This window comes from Vulpes lagopus, chromosome 5 (genome assembly GCF_018345385.1).
Source record: "Vulpes lagopus strain Blue_001 chromosome 5, ASM1834538v1, whole genome shotgun sequence".
Lineage (NCBI taxonomy): Eukaryota > Metazoa > Chordata > Mammalia > Carnivora > Canidae > Vulpes > Vulpes lagopus.
The window spans coordinates 38813120-38833082 of record NC_054828.1 but is presented as its reverse complement, the minus strand read 5'-3'; the positions used below and the strand labels follow the sequence as shown (position 1 = coordinate 38833082).

The window sequence follows — 19963 nt, the reverse complement described above, 5'->3', positions numbered from 1 at the left end:
AAACAAATAATAGCAGTAAATATTAGCTGTATTAGCTGTACAGAAGTTTTAAGTCCTTAACATTTTTTAACTCATTGATTTTCAAGACAAGCCTTCTACCCATCTCACAGAAAAGGAAACTGAAGCCCAGAGCTTAAATACTTTGTACAAGGTAAGACAGCTGGTAAACAGCACAATCCAGAGATGCACTCAGGCAGTTTGGTTCCATGTTCTGTGTGCTTTTTTTTTTTTTTTTTAAAGATTTATTTATTTATTTATTTATTTATTTATTTATTTATTTATTTATTTATGAGAGAGAGAGAGAGAGAGCAGAAACACAGGAGGAGGGAGAAGCAGGCTCCACGCCGGGAGTCTGATGCGGGACTCGATCCCGGGTCTCGATCCCGGGTCTCCAGGACCGCGCCCTGGGCCAAAGGCAGGCGCCAAACCGCTGAGCCACCCAGGGATCCCCTCTGTGTGCTCTTAACTGTTTTAACATATTTGAATCAGCTTTTGTTAGCATTCTTTTAGATTACTATATAGGCTCCTGGATTATGATGAAGGATCCTTTTAAAAAATCATTGTAGTGATGAGGGGAACCAAAGATTTGAAAGTGAGAATTGCAGAACCAAATTTATGATAAAGGGATCCTTAGAAACATTTACTCAGTTGCGCCAACAAAATTGCTATAACATTTATGATGCCTTTTGACGTTTTTCAGACATATGCAAAATGTGTAACATGAGTTGTTTCAAACCATGACTCACATTTACTTAGCAATGAATGGCTGGCCTGAAACCTTGCCAGACCATTCCTGTACTGTAGTGAAGGCAACCAGTAGCATATGACTTAAGTGTATTTACCTGTATTTGTGAAGGGCCTGCAACTCTAATGTTCGGAGTTGTATTCCACAGCAATATTGATTTACTAAAACGTTCACCACAATGCTAACAATGGAAAAAGTCCTGCTTGTGTGGAACCAGAGCAAAGAAAGGAAGACAATCCTTTCTTTGTAATAAAAACCACTCTTGGGGCTTTATGTTTATATGATAAATTCATTCCTCTTGGAAAAAAGACTTCAGCTACCTCATCTTGACCTCAAACTTTCTGTTTGGGTTCTTCTTTCCAGCTTGTCTCTTGGCTCAGACAGAAGATCCAGGGGGCAATCCATCCCCTGATGGGAACCCAAACTACCCCCTTTAGCAAAAAGGACTGTCTGAGCCAGCAAGACCCTGCCCATGACTGACTCCAAGACCAGGACTGATTTGACGCTGAATGCACATACCCCCCCACCTTTGCCCCTATTTTTCATATAAAACCTGGAAGTATTTTCAGCACTTTGGAGACAGTCTTTGAGCTGCCAATCTGCTGTCTTCCAGGTGTTGGTCTCACTGAAATTAAATTCTTCCTGGTTTCACCCCTACTTATTTCTTTGAATTTGGATTTGGTCAGCAGTGGGTGGCTGAACCTCATCTGTTTGGAATACCCAGACGCAGGTGCTTTTGTACCCCTGTGCCCCAGCTACACTGTCTACTGTTTTTAAGGTCTAAGTAAGGGGTAACAAAAAATAAAAGCCATCACTTGTTTGAAGACGCAAAGAATTGTGTTTCATTAGTTTTGGAAGGGTTGCTCTCCTCTTCAATATAACAGACCAAGTAGCAATTCTTTCATCTGAGAATTGCTGAAATAGTCACTTACTGGGATCACAAAATAAAAACTCTAACAAACTTTACTCTCCTTTTCATAACAAAAATTACTGGGAAAAAGTTAAATTTTTCTGATTTTCTAAGTTAAAAAATTTTGATCTGCTGCTAAAAATGCTTCCTTTGATTTAGTAAGGCAGTTCTTTAAGAAAATGAAATATAATAAATTCTGAATGCACAGAATTGCAGAGACTATATAAAAAAGTTGTTCCATATAATACCTTAATGTATTTTCAGTGTAAGAGGTCCTATTAGTGATTTGATAAATTTTAGATTTTAATATAATAAAACTATTCCAAGGGGGTATGATACTTTAAAGTTAAGGAACCTTAAAAATATGTTGGCAGGGGAGAAATTTTTAATGTTTGACAAGAGTCTGGAAGAATTTAGATAGAGGATGAGAGACAAAATTATCCTGAGAGAAGTTGTAAAAAACTCAGTGGCGCAACTTGCTAACATATATAAACATGCTTGGAACTATGGAGTTGGTTACCATTCTTCCCAAGCAGTGTTTGGGGTAAGTTTTGTTTTTGTTTTATGTAGGCTCCACACCTAATGCGGAGCCTGATGCAGGGCCTGAACTCATGACCCTGAGATCAAGACCTGAGCTGAGAACAAAAGTTGGGGGCTTAATTGACTAAGCTACCCAGGCGCCCCTATGGGAAGTTTTTAAGTGGGAATACATTTCAAAGAGAAGTAAAGAGAAAACTGGACTTATTCTATGGTTTTACTTTGGTGAAATCTGTGACCTTTGTGAAGTAATGAACAGTTGAATAGTTTAATGATACAGAGATAGTATTTCCTAAGAAAAATATATACAAACACAAAAAACTGAATGCTAAAAGCCAGTAAACAAAGAATATCACAGTCATTAATTAACATAAACATTAAACAATATAGTTTTGGTGCTTTGTCATTTTTTAAAGTAAATTTGAAAGCAAGAGTATAAAGATTATGTATTGTTTTGATATATTTGAATGGGGAGATGATTTAAAGCACAGAAGAATTTCAATGCTAAATAAAAAAAAAAAAATACACACCTTCCAATCTAGTTTCTTTCAATTTTAAATAGTAGAGAGATAAAGGCCTTTAGCCTAGTTCATACAGCTGCTTAGTTATATATGTCCAACCAACTGCCTCATAAAAGAAAATGACAGTGCCAGGTGAAGAGGGCTGTAGTTTCAATTACATAAAGCAGGGAAGGGAAGCCTTAAGATTATAAAAGTACTAAAACAAAGCCCAAAGGCCAGTGCTAATGACTCCGAGAGTTTATTTTTGCATGAGGGCCACAGACCTTTTGCCAACTCACAGAAGAACGTCTCTGTATTTTTCTCAAAATAACTTAAAAAAAAAATTCTTCAGATGTGCCCATCTTAGATTATATTACATTGTCAAAGAGAGTTAAAAATGAAATTTTAAAATAAAATTGACAGATATGTGAAAGGCTGGTACAGATACATTTAAGACAGATCTTCCATAACCTCTTTTTAGCCAGCAAACATCAGTGCCAGAAAGACAACTGAATAGCAATTTGGTAGTAACCTCCAAAAAGGCCAGTTTTTTCCTTTACTGATACCTCAGAAAGGTTTCAGGGCTGCATTATCAGCATGTGATTAAAAAAAAAAACCCTAAAATGAGGGTTGGTTCAGTTGGTGGTGAACCTGGGTGGTTCAGTTGGTTAAGTGTCTGAGTTTGGCTCAGGTTGAGATCCTGGGGTCTTGGGATCAAGCCCTGAGTTAGGCTCCTGCTCAGCGGAGTCTCCTGCATGTCCCTCTCCCTCTCCGTCTGCCCCTCCCCCTTCTTGTGCTCTCTTTCTCTCTCTCAAAAAAACAAAAACAAAAACAAAAAAACCCAAAACCCTAACAGGTGCAAGAAGAATACTTTAATGACCACATTCTGTAACACCTGTCATGTTTATTTTGTGTGCTCTTTTGATTTTTTAAAAAAAGATTTTATTTATTTATTTGATAGCACAAGCAGGCGGAGCCATAGGCAGGAGAGGGAGAAGCAGGTTCCTGCTGAACACAGAGCCGGACTGGGGCTAGATCACAGGACCCTAGGATCATGACCCCAGCCCCAGGACTGAGCCACCCAGGAATCCCCTGCGTGGGTTTTTGAAACAAAAACAGAAGTTGAACTAAATTATTCTCACTTGAAGACTGCTAAAGTTATATCTCACTTACAACAAACTTTTATATAAGTATTTTATTTATTGATTGATTTTTTATATATAAGTATTTTAATACAATAATATTTCATGGGATTAATACAAAGATAAACCTGGCTTCTCAGAGAAATATCTACTTAGATAAATTTGAGAACCAATGAACTACCAGAATAGGAGAACAGAAAACAAGAGGGGTGGAGAATCAAACAAATGTGAACTATTTGCAGAAACTAACATTTGGTAAACAGAAAGCTGTTGTGGTAACGGTAACATTTGTTATCCTGGTAAATCGTGCTTTGACATCCTGCTATCACTTACTCTTGTTTCAATGAGGTACTAATAGAACAATATGGTAACAGAACGAAATAGTCATCCCAAACGGAACGACTGCGGATAACTGGAATAAGAATTTTAAAAAAGGTTTTGTGTTTTCCAAGACTTCAATTTGAAATGAATTGACTACTACAGGGTGAGCATCTTAAGTGCACAGTTTTTAATGGGCCTGCAGTGGTGGGAAGACTTTTCAAGCAGAGTACTCCCCAAAGGCAGAAGGACCGCAAACTTTCGTTCACTGTCAAGTTATAAGAATGTTGACCCCTCTAGGAAAAGTGATCACAGAATCTCACGTTCTGGGTTTTTTAATATAAGAGTCGTAGTACATCAGCACTGCAAAGGATGTTCGGAGTAGAAGGTCGTTACCATCTCAAAAGCCAAATGGTGCTCTCAGAAACAACTCTGAGAGGATCCCCGGGTGGCTCAGCGGTTTGGCGCTGATCCTGGATCCTGATCCTGGAGACCTGGGATCGAGTCCCACGTTTGGCTCCCTGCATGGAGCCTGCTTCTCCCCTCTGCCTGTGTCTCTGCCCCCCCCCTTTCTCTCTCTCTGTGTCTCTCATGAGTAAATAAATAAAATCTTAAAAAAAAAGAAGTGACGGAGTGTAACCAAGCTGTAGGGTAAAAACTACTTTTTTTTTTTTTTTTTTTTAAAGAAAGAAACCCGTGTACGTGTGTGTATACAAGACAGAAATGAGGCACATGAGAAGGAATAGCTCCTCTGTGCTGTACGACCGGCCTGAGGGTAGGGCGGTGATCCTGAAGGCGAGGTCTGCTGGAGGAAGAGCTGCAGCGGACTTTCTAAAAGAGAAGATAAGTACACGCGCCCGACGTGATTCTAAGAAAGCTGCTCCCACGGGGGTGGGAGTGTTGGTAAGCAAGGTCTAAGGAGACAGTTCAGAGGGGGAGGACGGGTGACCGCTGGCTCCTTAATGCTCAGCATGGCAGGCACAGCCACACAGTACGCTCGCCAAACTCCTGCCGTGCGAATGAATGAATGCGAGGTAACGCGCCTTCGGACTGGGGAGGCGGGCAGCCGCCTGCAGAGGCGATTCCGGAGGAGGGAGGGGGCCGAGCCCTAGCGCTAGGACGGAGAGAGCCGGCTACAGGGTTCGCGAGGGCACTGACCAGAGAGAACTCGGTGCCGGGCCAGTTGACTCGGAAGGGGATGTCGTCGCTGAGCTGGGGCAGCGCTCGGCCGCCGCCGGACGCCTCTAGGAGGCCGCACAGGACCAGGAACACCGGCCCGCCGGGGACCAGACTACGCGCGCCGCCTCCTCCTTCCTCCATCCTCCGCTGCCGATCTCTCCAGCCGCCGCCACAACCTCCTCTGCCCATAGAGGCGAGGAGGCGGGGGAGGAGGAGGAGGCGGCGGGAGCACTAAGCACCCAGGCAGCCCGGGGCCCAACCGCCGCCACGTCTCCTTCCGGAGAGCCGGGCAACGCCACCTCCGCCCCCTTGGGCGTCTTGCCACCGTTTCCGGGGCAGGCGGCACATCAACATCCGGGGTCACCGCGCCGTCCGCCTACGGAAGCCGGGACGCCGGGGGGCGGGGGGCTACGGGAGCTGACCCCGAAGGAGGCCGCGGCCTGGGACCGCGCGGGAGTGTCGGCGCCGAGAGCCGGTGAGTCCGGGGGCGGGAGGAAGGGAGCGAGCGCGGCGGGCGTAGGCCTTGGCGGCGCGCAGTGCGGAGGGCGGCGTTCCTGGCTGAGCTGGCCGCCGGCTGCCTCTCCGCCTCCTCCTGTCCCCTTCGTCTTTCCCGCGTGGAGCGTCTCTCCGCCTCCTTGCTGCGGGCGGCGGCCACCCCCGGTCCTCGCGGCGCCCCCGCGTCCGCGCCCCGGTTCTCCGGGGTCGGCGTGGACATCACGGCCCCTGCGCTTCCTGGCTTGTCGTCTTCTCGGGGAGCCGGGGGTTCCCTCACGCCAGGCTCAGGGCCGGGCCGGTGTGAGGTGGAGAACTCCTGAGGCTGAATCACGGCTGGCTGCGGGAGAGCAGGACCGAGGCGTGTCGAATCCCCCTCCCTCTCCTTCAGAAAAGGCCGTTGTTTTCGTTTCCAGGGTAGTGGGTTCCGCAGGGGTAGCCGAAGAGCACCCAAGGGCCCTTCTGCATCAGCTCCTCGGATTTGAACCAAATCAAAAAGCAGGAAGGGCAGTCTCGTTTTTCATCTTATAGTTTTTCTTTTTAAAAAATGTAAGGAATCCACAGATTAATAAAAAAAAAATTTTTTATTGGAGTTCGATTTGCCAACATATAGCATAACACCCAGGGCTCATCCCGTCAAGTGTCCCCCTCAGTGCCCGTCACCCAGTCACCCCCACCCCCCGCCCTCCTCCCCTTCCACCACCCCTAGTTCGTTTCCCCGAGTTAGGAGTCTTTATGTTCTGTCTCCCTTCCTGATATTTCCCAACATTTCTTTTCCCTTCCCTTCTATTCCCTTTCACTATTATTTACATTCCCCAAATGAATGAGACCATATAATGTTTGTCCTTCTCCGATTGACTTACTTCACTCAGCATAATACCCTCCAGGTCCATCCACGTTGAAGCAAATGGTGGGTATTTGTCGTTTCTAATGGCTGAGGAATATTCCATTGTATACATAAACCACATCTTCTTTATCCATTCATCTTTCGATGGACACCGAGGCTCCTTCCACAGTTTGGCTATTGTGGCCATTGCTGCTAGAAACATCGGGGTGCAGGTGTCCCGACGTTTCATTGCATCTGAATCTTTGGGGTAAATCCCCAGCAGTGCAATTGCTGGGTCGTAGGGCAGGTCTATTTTTAACTCTTTGAGGAACCTCCACACAGTTTTCCAGAGTGGCTGCACCAGTTCACATTCCCACCAACAGTGTAAGAGGGTTCCCTTTTCTCCGCATCCTCTCCAACATTTGTTGTTTCCTGCCTTGTTAATGTTCCCCATTCTCACTGGTGTGAGGTGGTATCTCACTGTGGTTTTGAGGAATCCACAGTTTCAAAGAAAATTGCTTTAGTCCAGAATTGAGGTGTTGTTCATTAATTTGTTTGGTACTTATGAGAGCTTCATATGTGCCAGACCATTGTGTTTGGTAAAATGGCAATTGAATGGGTCTCTGTTCCCTTTCCCTTTTGGTCTAGCAAGGGAAATTATACCAGTAATTGCAACCTATTGTGGTAATAAAATATTTAACATTTAGCATTCATTGTGTGCTAGGCACTAGTCTAAATAACTTATACATGTTAATATGTATTTATATATAATTTATATATAAATATATAACATGTAATTTGTATATATAATTTGTGTATATTTTATATATATATAAAATAGATGTAAAAGTGAAGATACAAAGAAGGAAGTAAGGAACTCTGAGATTGGACAGGAAAGGCTTTCCAGGAGAGGTGACATTAGAACTGGGGTTTTGAGGATTTATAAGAGTCAGGCAAACAGGGAGGTGCATTTCAAATATAATTCTTCTTGATGCTTTATTAGGACTTTCTGGTGTAGTCAAAGGACAGGATAAGATGGAATCATCAGCAGTAGATTGATACTGGGGAGGAACAGAGGGAGTCCAGGGAAGGTTGCATATATTCTGCAGAAGTGTTTGAGCTTTATCCAGTAGATCAGAGTTATTGTGGACTTTTTCATGGGAATCATCTGATTTTACCCCCGTTTCTGAAGTATACAAAGATTAACTCCAAATGGATTGATTTAAATAAATCACATGCAAAAAAGAGTAAAATACAAGAAAAACTTAGGGGAATAATTACTCTTTGTGAGTAAAGTAGAAAATCCTTATGTCATAAAAGAAAAAGACATATGAGTAAATAAAAATGAAAAATACTTATAAGGAATCGGTTTAGGCTCGGGCTACATAATGAGAATCTGGCTCAGTAGAGCTTATGTTCAAGTAAAGGGGATTACTAAATAAATAACAAACTTTCTGGTACTGGCAAATGCTGCTTAAAAACTAGGGTTGTATGAAAGAAAATACCTCTGAAATGTGCTGCTTAGGTAGACGATCAGAATAAACTTCTGTGAGGAAGTGACACTTGAGTGGTGACTTGAAATGAGGAGGAAGAAGCCACACCAAAATTTCCAGGCAGAGGTCCTGAGGCAGGGATGAGTGTGGTGTGTCGGAGGGACAGAAAGAAGGCCAATGTGGGTAGATTGTAAGAGGGACGTGGTAGGAGATGATGTTTGAAAGGTAGGAAGAGGCCAACCAGACACAGACCTATAGGGCCTGATGCACATTCGTCAAGATCATTATGGCTCTTGATGGAAAATTGATTATAGAGGATGTTATGGGATGAATTGTGTTCCCCTAAAAGATGGGTTGAAGTCCTAACCCCTAAAACCTCGTGATTGTGAATTTATTTGGAAATGGGGTCTGTGCAGATGTAATCAAATTAAGATGAGGTCATATTGAATTAGGGTTGGTTCTAATCTGCTGACTATAGTGTGTTTATAATAAGAGGGAAATTTGGACACAGACAGGACATACAGAAAGCATACTACGTGAAGATGGAGGGAGAGTCTGGAGTATGCATCTACAAGCTGAGGAACGCTGAAGATTGCCAGCAACCACCACAAGATAGGAAGAAGTAAGGAAGGATCCTCCCTAAGTGATTTCAGAGAGATCATTGCCCTGCTGATATCTTGATTTCAGACTTAACCCCTAGAACTGTGAAACAATATATTTCCGTTGTTTTAAGCTACTTGGTTTGTAGTAATTTGTTTTGGCAGCCGTAGGAAACTAGTATAGGAAGACACAGATGGCAATAGGAAGACCAGTTAGGATGCTGGTAGGAATGGAGAATGGAGAGAAGTGACCTGATTTGGAATACATTTTTCAGTAGATGATCTTGAATTTGCTGGTGGATTAGATGTGGCATGTTCTTACAAAGATGAATTAATGATGATGCCTAGGTATTTTTTTAAATTAATTTTTATTGGTGTTCAATTTACCAACATACAGAAAAACACCCAGTGCTCATCCCGTCAAGTGTCCACCTCAGTGCCCGTCACCCATTCCCCTCCAGCACCCGCCCTCCTCCCCTTCCACCACCCCTAGTTCGTTTCCCCGAGTTAGGAGTCTTTATGTTCTGTCTCCCTTCCTGATATTTCCCAACATTTCTTTTTCCCTTCCTTTATATTCCCTTTCACTATTATTTACATTCCCCAAATGAATGAGACCATATAATGTTTGTCCTTCTCCGATTGACTTACTTCACTCAGCATAATACCCTCCAGGTCCATCCACGTCAAAAGCAAATGGTGGGTATTTGTCGTTTCTAATTGCTGAGTAATATTCCATTGTATACATAAACCACATCTTCTTTATCCATTCATCTTTCGATGGACACCGAGGCTCCTTCCACAGTTTGGCTATTGTGGACATTGCTGCTAGAAACATCGGGGTGCAGGTGTCCCGTGCAGGTGTCCCGTGCAGGTGTCCCGGCGTGTCATTGCATCTGTATCTTTGGGGTAAATCCCCAGCAGTGCAACTGCTGGGTTGTAGGGCAGGTCTATTTTTAACTCTTTGAGGAACCTCCACACAGTTTTCCAGAGTGGCTGCACCAGTTCACATTCCCACCAACAGTGTAAGAGGGTTCTAGGTATTTTTTATAAGGAACTGGTAGTGCAGTTTACGGAAAGAGGGAAGAACAGAATGTAAACTGACGAGAATTGTGTGTTTTTATTCGTTTTACTTTTTATTTTGAATTAATTTCAGATTTACATAAAAGTTGCAAGAATCGAACCCAAATTCCTCAGTTGTTAACATTTTTTTTTTTTAAAGATTTCATTTATTTATTCATGAGAGACACAGAGAGAGAGAGGCAGAGACACAGTCAGAGGGAGAAGCAGGCTCCCTGCGGGGAGCCTGATGTCGGACTCGATCCTGGGATCCCCGGATCACGACTTGAGACATAGGCACTCAACCACTGAGACACCCAGGCGTCCCAAGGGAGTTAGTCTTGATGCAGCGATTTTCATTTAGTTGCAGAACTACAGATCCTGGGGAGGGATTAAGAAAGTTGTGCAGTTATTCATCTAACAAATGTGGTTTGGAGGCACTGTCCTGTGTACTTAGTGCTATAAAAATGATGTAGATATAGATCAAGTCCATCAAAATGTTACCACCTAGAAAGGGAGATAGGACTTGTATGTAACAAATTCTATTAAAAGTGAGAAGTGTTGTTGGAGAAGCGCTGTACAGATGAAGTATTTTGGACATTCAAAGGAGGGGGCGATTACCTCTAGCAAGGGATGAGAGGAAGGGTAGAAACCAATAAAGTAGTCCTGGCGTTTGTATTGGACCTTAACAGGTGGTAGGATTTGGATTTACAGAGCTGGGAAAGACCTATTTTAAGTGGAAAAAAGAACATGAGCCCAAGACTTACTGAGATCAAAAGTAATTTGGTTTGAGTACAGGAAAGGAGCTTGGGAATGGCATAAAGAGTTTAAAATGTGACAAGGGTGATATTTCACCCTGATGGGAAAAGGATATTTTAATTAATAAATGCTGCTAGTATAATTTGTTATCTATTTATAAGAAAACCAGCTACATTTCCTCTTCATAAAATACACAAAAACTAAATTGTAAATGAGTTAAATATATATATCTATATGAAGAGATTAGGAGAATGTATAACTGGAGTAGAGATGATGTTTTTTGGTAAGATAGGAAATCCAGATACCGTAAAAGGGATAGACTTACTTTTTTTTTGTTGTTTGTTTGATAGACCTACTTTAATACATGTTTTGAAATTAGTAATTTCTTTTAGAATTAAAAATGTGTAAACCTTTAGCCTAGTGATTTTACTTTTTGGATTTGCTCTGATACATAAGGGTGTAGATACAGGAGACACCTGGGTGGCCCATTCGGTTAAGCATCTGCCTTTGATTAGGACATGATCCCAGGGTCCTTGGGGATTCAACCCTGCATTGGGCTGCCTGCTCCGTGGGGAGTCTGCTTCTCCCTCTCCCTCTGCAACTCTCTCTGCTGCTCCCCCTGCTTGTACATTCTCTCTCTCTGTCAAAAAAAAAAAAAAAAAAAAAAAGGATATAGGTACAGAGATACTCATCATGTCATTGTCTGTAGTGGCAAAAAACCCCAAACCCTCTGTATATCTGATTTTCCAACAATAAGGCTATGACTGAATATATACAAACTCTATGCAACTGAATTGTGAGGTGGTGAGGAGCAGAGGCTTAGGAGTTAGGCCAGTTAGATTCTGATGCCAGCTCTGCCACCTAACTACATGTTTGACTTTGGGAATGTTACTTAACCTCTTTAGAGCTCAGTTTTCTTATCCTTCAAATGGAGGAAATAACACATGGTAAGATGTAAGAACTAATGACAATTCAGTTTCTTTATGTGTTCTATTCAGGTACCAGATGTGTCCAGGCACTATTTTAAGCACTTAATAGATACAATCTTATTTAATTGATTTAATCCTCATAATAACCCAAGAAGTAGGTTCTATTATTTTCCACATTTTACTGATGAGGAAGCTGAGACACAAGTTAATACCATATTCTAATATAATTCACATGCATACATTAAATTAATATGTTTATGCCACATTATAAAATATGCCTGAATAAAACTGTAAAAAATTTTTTTCAATTGAAATTTTTATGAATCCCAAATGAGAACCAAACAGTTGGGCTTTGAGTTAAAAGTTACCCAAAATCTCTTTATTGTTCTCATTTAGAAATAGAAAGGACAAAACCAGTAAAAACAAAGACATTTGCTGAACTGAACAGCTGGTGTGCAGTCTGAGGTAGTGTAGCATTGAGTACTCCAGAGGCTGCCTAAGAGCATAATTGTCCTTTTTTCTTCATTTCCAGTACTGATGTTTTTCCCCTCCAGTTCCTCCTTTGAATATAATTTACTCTGCAGTAATAAGAAAGAAGACATAAGAGAACTGGGATACACATTTTGGGAAAAATAAAGGAAAAGAAAAGCTTTTAGCCTTCGAACATTTTTGGTTAAAATATAACACAAACACAGGTGACCGAATGCCAGCAAATATATAGGTGCAAATGTGCATATTGTACTTGTTTCTTAGGCATAGGGGAAAAAAAGAGTGGACATTTGACTGCCGTGGGGGAGTCTGCTTCTCCCTCTCCCTCTGCAACTCTCTCTGCTGCTCCCCCCTGCTTGTACATTCTCTCTCTCTGTCAAAAAAAAAAAAAAAAAAAAAAAAAGGATATAGGTACAGAGATACTCATCGTGTCATTGTCTGTAGTGGCAAAAAACCCCAAACCCTCTGTATATCTGATTTTCCAACAATAAGGCTATGACTGAATATATACAAACTCTATGCAACTGAATTGTGAGGTGGTGAGGAGCAGAGGCTTAGGAGTTAGGCCAGTTAGATTCTGATGCCAGCTCTGCCACCTAACTACATGTTTGACTTTGGGAATGTTACTTAACCTCTTTAGAGCTCAGTTTTCTTATCTTCAAATGGAGGAAATAACACATGGTAAGATGTAAGAACTAATGACAATTCAGTTTCTTTATGTGTTCTATTCAGGTACCAGATGTGTGCAGGCACTATTTTAAGCACTTAATAGATACAATCTTATTTAATTGATTTAATCCTCATAATAACCCAAGAAGTAGGTTCTATTATTTTCCGCATTTTACTGATGAGGAAGCTGAGACACAAGTTAATACCATATTCTAATATAATTCACATGCATACATTAAATTAATATGTTTATGCCACATTATAAAATATGCCTGAATAAAACTGTAAAAAATTTTTTTCAATTGAAATTTTTATGAATCCCAAATGAGAACCAAACAGTTGGGCTTTGAGTTAAAAGTTACCCAAAATCTCTTTATTGTTCTCATTTAGAAATAGAAAGGACAAAACCAGTAAAAACAAAGACATTTGCTGAACTGAACAGCTGGTGTGCAGTCTGAGGTAGTGTAGCATTGAGTACTCCAGAGGCTGCCTAAGAGCATAATTGTCCTTTTTTCTTCATTTCCAGTACTGATGTTTTTCCCCTCCAGTTCCTCCTTTGAATATAATTTACTCTGCAGTAATAAGAAAGAAGACATAAGAGAACTGGGATACACATTTTGGGAAAAATAAAGGAAAAGAAAAGCTTTTAGCCTTCGAACATTTTTGGTTAAAATATAACACAAACACAGTGACCGAATGCCAGCAAATATATAGGTGCAAATGTGCATATTGTACTTGTTTCTTAGGCATAGGGGAAAAAAAGAGTGGACATTTGATTTCAAACCAAGCTGGCATGATCTTTTTTTAATCCCATGCTTCATATTTTTAGGTCTTTGCTGAGTTTTCTACAAGAATGAATTTTTAAAACTCCAAGTATATCACAAGTCCCTATGTTGTATTCATGCCAAACTTAAGAAAATAATCAAGTCCAAAATGTGGCATCTTGTATAAGACCTCTGGCCTGGATGTTGGAAAAAGTCAATGACTGGGGTACAGTTGGTTAAGCATCTGCCTTTGATTAGGACATGATCCCAGGGTCCTTGGGGATTCAACCCTGCATTGGCTGCCTGCTCCGTGGGGAGTCTGCTTCTCCCTCTCCCTCTGCAACTCTCTCTGCTGCTCCCCCTGCTTGTACATTCTCTCTCTCTGTCAAAAAAAAAAAAAAAAAAAAAAAAAGGATATAGGTACAGAGATACTCATCGTGTCATTGTCTGTAGTGGCAAAAAACCCCAAACCCTCTGTATATCTGATTTTCCAACAATAAGGCTATGACTGAATATATACAAACTCTATGCAACTGAATTGTGAGGTGGTGAGGAGCAGAGGCTTAGGAGTTAGGCCAGTTAGATTCTGATGCCAGCTCTGCCACCTAACTACATGTTTGACTTTGGGAATGTTACTTAACCTCTTTAGAGCTCAGTTTTCTTATCCTTCAAATGGAGGAAATAACACATGGTAAGATGTAAGAACTAATGACAATTCAGTTTCTTTATGTGTTCTATTCAGGTACCAGATGTGTCCAGGCACTATTTTAAGCACTTAATAGATACAATCTTATTTAATTGATTTAATCCTCATAATAACCCAAGAAGTAGGTTCTATTATTTTCCACATTTTACTGATGAGGAAGCTGAGACACAAGTTAATACCATATTCTAATATAATTCACATGCATACATTAAATTAATATGTTTATGCCACATTATAAAATATGCCTGAATAAAACTGTAAAACATTTTTTTCAATTGAAATTTTTATGAATCCCAAATGAGAACCAAACAGTTGGGCTTTGAGTTAAAAGTTACCCAAAATCTCTTTATTGTTCTCATTTAGAAATAGAAAGGACAAAACCAGTAAAAACAAAGACATTTGCTGAACTGAACAGCTGGTGTGCAGTCTGAGGTAGTGTAGCATTGAGTACTCCAGAGGCTGCCTAAGAGCATAATTGTCCTTTTTTCTTCATTTCCAGTACTGATGTTTTTCCCCTCCAGTTCCTCCTTTGAATATAATTTACTCTGCAGTAATAAGAAAGAAGACATAAGAGAACTGGGATACACATTTTGGGAAAAATAAAGGAAAAGAAAAGCTTTTAGCCTTCGAACATTTTTGGTTAAAATATAACACAAACACAGGTGACCGAATGCCAGCAAATATATAGGTGCAAATGTGCATATTGTACTTGTTTCTTAGGCATAGGGGAAAAAAAGAGTGGACATTTGATTTCAAACCAAGCTGGCATGATCTTTTTTTAATCCCATGCTTCATATTTTTAGGTCTTTGCTGAGTTTTCTACAAGAATGAATTTTTAAAACTCCAAGTATATCACAAGTCCCTATGTTGTATTCATGCCAAACTTAAGAAAATAATCAAGTCCAAAATGTGGCATCTTGTATAAGACCTCTGGCCTGGATGTTGGAAAAAGTCAATGACTGGGGTACAGTTGGTTAAGCATCTGCCTTCAGTTCAGATCATGATCTCAGGGTCCTGGGATTGAGCCCTGAGTTGGGGAGGGTGTGGAAGGGGTCCCAGCTCAGCTCTCCCTCTGCCTTTCCCCCTGCTTGTGCTTTCTCTCTTTCATATGCTCCCTCACTGGCTCTCTCTCAAATAAATAAATAAAATCTTAAAAAAAAAAGTCAATGACTAAGAAAAGGAGATTCCTATATAACCTATGATGTATAGTACTATTGTGTCTTGGAAGAAGAACAGTGATTTCAGTTTCTCCAATTTATTTTACCTTTTTTTGCCTTTCAGTGTCCAGAATTCATGCCTTGCATTCAATTGTTGTCTTAGAGTCTCTCTTAAACTGTAACAGTCCCCTTTTGCCATCTGTTTTATTTTTTATCTTTTAAAGGTTTTATTTATTTATTCATGAGGGACACAGAGGGACTGAGACATCCATGCAGGGAGCCTGATGCTGGACTCTATCCTAGGACCACGACCTGGGCAGAAAGGCAGATGCTCAACCACTGAGCCACCCAGGTGCACATTATTATTATTATTATTATTATTATTATTATTATTATTATTTTATTTTAAAATTTTATTTTTTTATTTTTTTTTAAATTTTTATTTATTTATGATAGTCACACACACACACACAGAGAGAGAGAGAGAGAGAGAGAGAGAGGGCAGAGACATAGGCAGAGGGAGAAGCAGGCTCTATGCACCGGGAGCCCGACGTGGGATTCGATCCCAGGTCTCCAGGATCGCGCCCTGGGCCAAAGGCAGGTGCTAAACCGCTGCGCCACCCAGGGATCCCTATTTTTATTATTTTTTTAATATTTCATTTATTTGAGAGAGAGAGAACAAGTGGTGGGGAGGGGCAGAGGGAGAGAGAGGAGAGAGAGAAGCAGACCCTCCCTGACCTGGAAGCCTGATGCAGGAGGTCCCAGGATGCCCAGATCATGACTTAAGTCAAAGGCAGATGCTTAACCAACTGAGCCTCCCAGGGGCCCCTTGCCATCTGTTTTAAAGCTCACTATTATTTTTTTGTACTACTAAGAAAGAAAATAACTGCTGCCATTTAAACTTATGACATGCTGGCTAATATGAGATTCCTCTCAATTTCAGAAGTCATAAACTGAGATAAATATATTAATGAAATATGGCAAATTGCCCAAGGCCATAATAACTGGTAAGCAATGGAATTGGAGATCAGACTACAGGTAGTTTGGCTCTTGAACTCATTCTTTTGGCCACTACTGAGTGTTGTCATTTTTTATCAATGAATTATTTCATGTAAGGACTTTTTTTTTTTTAAGCATAATGCCTCATATATAGTATGTAGTGTGTGTTAGCTTTTATTATCATGTTCACTACTTCTGCAACTTATTACTATATGCTTATACTATCTACATTCTGTGACTTCTGGTCTTCTGTGCTTTGTTTATAGGTTGATTCTTAAATATTGAAAACCTATAAACTGTTTAAATATTATAATTATAAAAGTACTGTTCACTTTTACGCCCAGAGGTAATTGAAACTGCAGAGAGGGAAATGTAGATATTTTAATCGTCTGCCACTTAAAGTGTTCTATTAGCTTCCTAATAATTCTGCTCTATTTGCTAAAATGAATTCGTTTCATTCTTGAAGCTATATTGAGCTCTCAAACATCTTCTAATACATACTTGTTGTTTTTCAAGCCTGTGGCATACCTCTATATTGGGGTTTCTTTGTGTCGCTCTTCTGGGTTAAGACTACTGTTTTGAAAAAAAAAAAAAAGACTACTGTTTTGTGTTATTCCACGTCCTCCTTTAGCTCAGATTTTTTTTCTCCACATCATTGCAATATAACTAATTTCAAATATTTCCAGAAAGGATATGAAGCAGATAATTTAATTTTCACAGGCCTCATATATCTGAAAATGCAATTGTGTTGCCTTCTCATTTAATTGTTTGGGAGTGTAATTCATAGTTCAAAATTATGTTGTTTTGCTCAAGACTTTGAAGACTTTGTTCCTTTGCCTCTTAGCCTCTAGTGTATCTGATGAGAAGTCTGCCAGTCTAGTTCTCTTTTTTCCTGAAGTGATAGGCTTTTTTTTATCGGAAAGACTTTATTAGAATCTTTTTCTTTATCATTGGTTTTATGATATTTTATAAGAATGTTTCTAGATGTAGATCCTTTCTCATGTGTCCTTCATGGCAGTCCAGGAGTTCTGTTTGTTCACTTCTGGGAAATGTTCTTTTTTTTTTTTTTCTTTTTACTTGACGTATCATTTAGAGAGGTTCTTCCAAAGTTAGGAAAAAATACAAAAAGAAACAAAAATTAAGTAATATGGAGGATCAATCCAAGATGTCCATTCCCTTATCAGTTGTCCTTTGAATTTTTTTCAGTGGTTATTTATTTATTTTTTCTATTTCCATAGTTTCCACCTGCTCTTTTTTTTTTTTTTAATTCCAATATGGTTAATATACAATGTTATATTTGTTTTAGGTATACTGCAGTTGCTTTTTTTTTTTTTTAAGATTTTTAAATTTTAGAGTGAAAGAATGTGTGTGTGTGTGTGTGTGTGTGTGTGTGTGTGTATAGAGTCAGTGAGAGAGAGAGAAAATCTCAAGCAGGCTCCTTGCTGAGTGCAGAGCCTGAAGTGGGATTCCATCCCAAAACCCTGAGATTATGAGCTGAGCTGACTTGAGCAGAAACCAGGAGTCCGACATTTAACCAACTGAACCATCCAGACACCCTTGAAGGTAGTAGTACTCTTTTTTAATGGATGCAGTGCTTTCATGAGTTTGGTTTAGAATAGCACTTAAAAATTTTAAACATTTATCTTGTTCCCAGAAATGGCTGTATTTCCTTCAGGTCAGTTGTTTATTTTCATCCTTTCTTCTTGTGCTTTTGCTTGGCCTTTAAAAAATATTAATGATACTTGAGCATGGTATCAATTGTTGGGCCTCACTTTAGGGTCCATGGATAAAATGCAGGAAAAGAATTGTGCCTTCCACTCGCTCTAGCGTATGTCCAAATAAGGAAGGCTTTGTTAGGGAGTATGAAGATGCTCTAATGCTTTCAGGGTAGATTGCTAAATTAAGAGAAACAAACATGGTTTTAGTTAGAAACCAACACTGTTGTTGATATACTTGTGTAAAGGAATGGGGTAAGAGGTTTGGCTTGGCTGTTCCATATAGATTTTTTAATCATCCTAATTTTATTTATGTATTGATTTTATTGATTTATTCATCCATCCATCTATCCATACTAATTTTAATCCTACACCCATCTCCTGTTTGCTCTTCCTGTTTCCAGGTTTGGTACTTCTCCAGGCTCTGCTGGCAGGAATGTTTTCTCCATGGGTGCAAGCCTTCTTGTGCATGTGTGCATGTTTGTTCTAGACTGCAGTTTTTTCTGCATTGGCTTAATTCCCAATATTATCTCTTAATCTCTCTCTAGAAGAGAGAAAGCAGACTCCAGTCTGCTCTCTTTTAGATTGAATGAATGAATGCATTTTAGTGAAATTTTGATAGGAAGTGGAGGAAAACAATTGTCCTTAGTTTGTCTTCTAAAGAGTAAATAACTCATAGATATTTGTTGAATAAATCAATTAATACTCTAGAGAGTTATGCTACATGTTGGCAAATTAAATTTAAATAAAATGTAAAAAAAAATGCTCTTGAGAAAATTGGGCAAAGCATGCTTTTGTTTAAATTTAAAAAATTCTGGCCGTAGGGTATGCGTAACTAAATCCTTTTTCTTTTATTTTTTTATCCTTTTAATTTATCCTATTTTACGAAAGAATCTCATTGAGTTTATATTTTTAATTTATTTTTTTAAATTTTTTTATTTATTTATGATAGTCACACACACAGAGAGAGAGGCAGAGACATAGGCAGAGGGAGAAGCAGGCTCCATGCACCGGGAGCCCGACGTGGGATTCGATCCCGGATCTCCAGGATCGCGCCCTGGGCCAAAGGCAGGCGCCAAACCGCTGCGCCACCCAGGGCTCCCTCTCATTGAGTTTAAAACTTAGCAGTGGAGGTAAAAAATGAATAAGCTGCCATCTTTTACAATTTTTTTTAAAGATTTTATTTATTTATTCATAGGCACAGAGAGAGAGAGGCAGAGACACAGGCAGAGGGAGAAGCAGGCTCCATGCAGGGAGCCCGATGTGGGACTCGATCCGGGTCTCCAGAATCACACCCCAGGCTGCAGGTGGCGCCAAACCGCTGTGCCACCGGGGCTGCCCTACAATTTTTTTAAAAAAATTAAGAGTATTAATTCCATTTTGTTTTTTAGCGTTTAGCACAGTGCTTGGTATGTTCTAAGTATTCCTTTTTTTTTTTTTTTAAGCTTTTATTTATTTATTCATGAGAAATGTAGGCAGAGGGAGAAGCAGGATCCCTGCAGAGAGCCCCATGTGGGACTCGATCCCCAGGCTGGGATCACACCCTGAGCTGAAGGCAGCCTCCCAGCTGCTGAACCACCCAGGCTGTGTCCTTGTTCTAAGTATTCAATAAATGATAGTTATTGTTACTAAGTTTTAGCTTAAATTCTTTTTGTCTCTCATTTTCATCATCTAAGAAAATGGGGGTTAATATATGTATTAACAGGATAGATTTTGGTGTATATAATATTTGCTACATAAGGTTAATTATTATTCTTTGATCCATGAACAGCTATTTATTTTTTCTATGAGGCTTTCTTTGATCTAATGAGTTTGAATTAATAGTTTGTTATTCTGTATCCTGTTTTTATTTTATGTCACAGTTTTTATGCTAAATAACATTGGTTTGCTTGGTTGTATGTCCTTTCACCAAACATGGTTCTTGGTAGCTGGGACCTATCTTTTTTATCTTGATAGTCTTAATGCAGAGTTATTGTTTG

General features: G+C 40.0%; 2 protein-coding genes across 6 annotated transcripts in view; one reads left to right on the top strand and one right to left on the bottom strand.

The window, feature by feature from the left end:
- Positions 1 to 5647, bottom strand: part of ERLEC1 (endoplasmic reticulum lectin 1) — a 30165-nt gene extending 24518 nt beyond the window's left edge. For 4 of the 5 annotated variants that reach the window (XM_041754491.1, XM_041754492.1, XM_041754494.1 and 1 more), the window contains exon 1: positions 5311 to 5646. In XM_041754491.1, coding sequence (XP_041610425.1) covers positions 5311 to 5520 — 210 coding nt within the window. In that variant the 5' untranslated portion in view covers positions 5521 to 5646. Of the gene's footprint in view, positions 1 to 5310 lie in introns of all 5 variants that reach the window. The other variant, XM_041754493.1, reaches the window with a different exon arrangement.
- Positions 5648 to 5690: 43 nt separating this feature from the next.
- ASB3 (ankyrin repeat and SOCS box containing 3) overlaps positions 5691 to 19963 on the top strand; it is a 108101-nt gene continuing 93828 nt past the window's right edge. The window contains exon 1 of the mRNA XM_041754488.1: positions 5691 to 5806. The gene's annotated coding sequence lies outside the window, so the exon portion shown is untranslated. The remainder of the gene's footprint in view (positions 5807 to 19963) is intronic.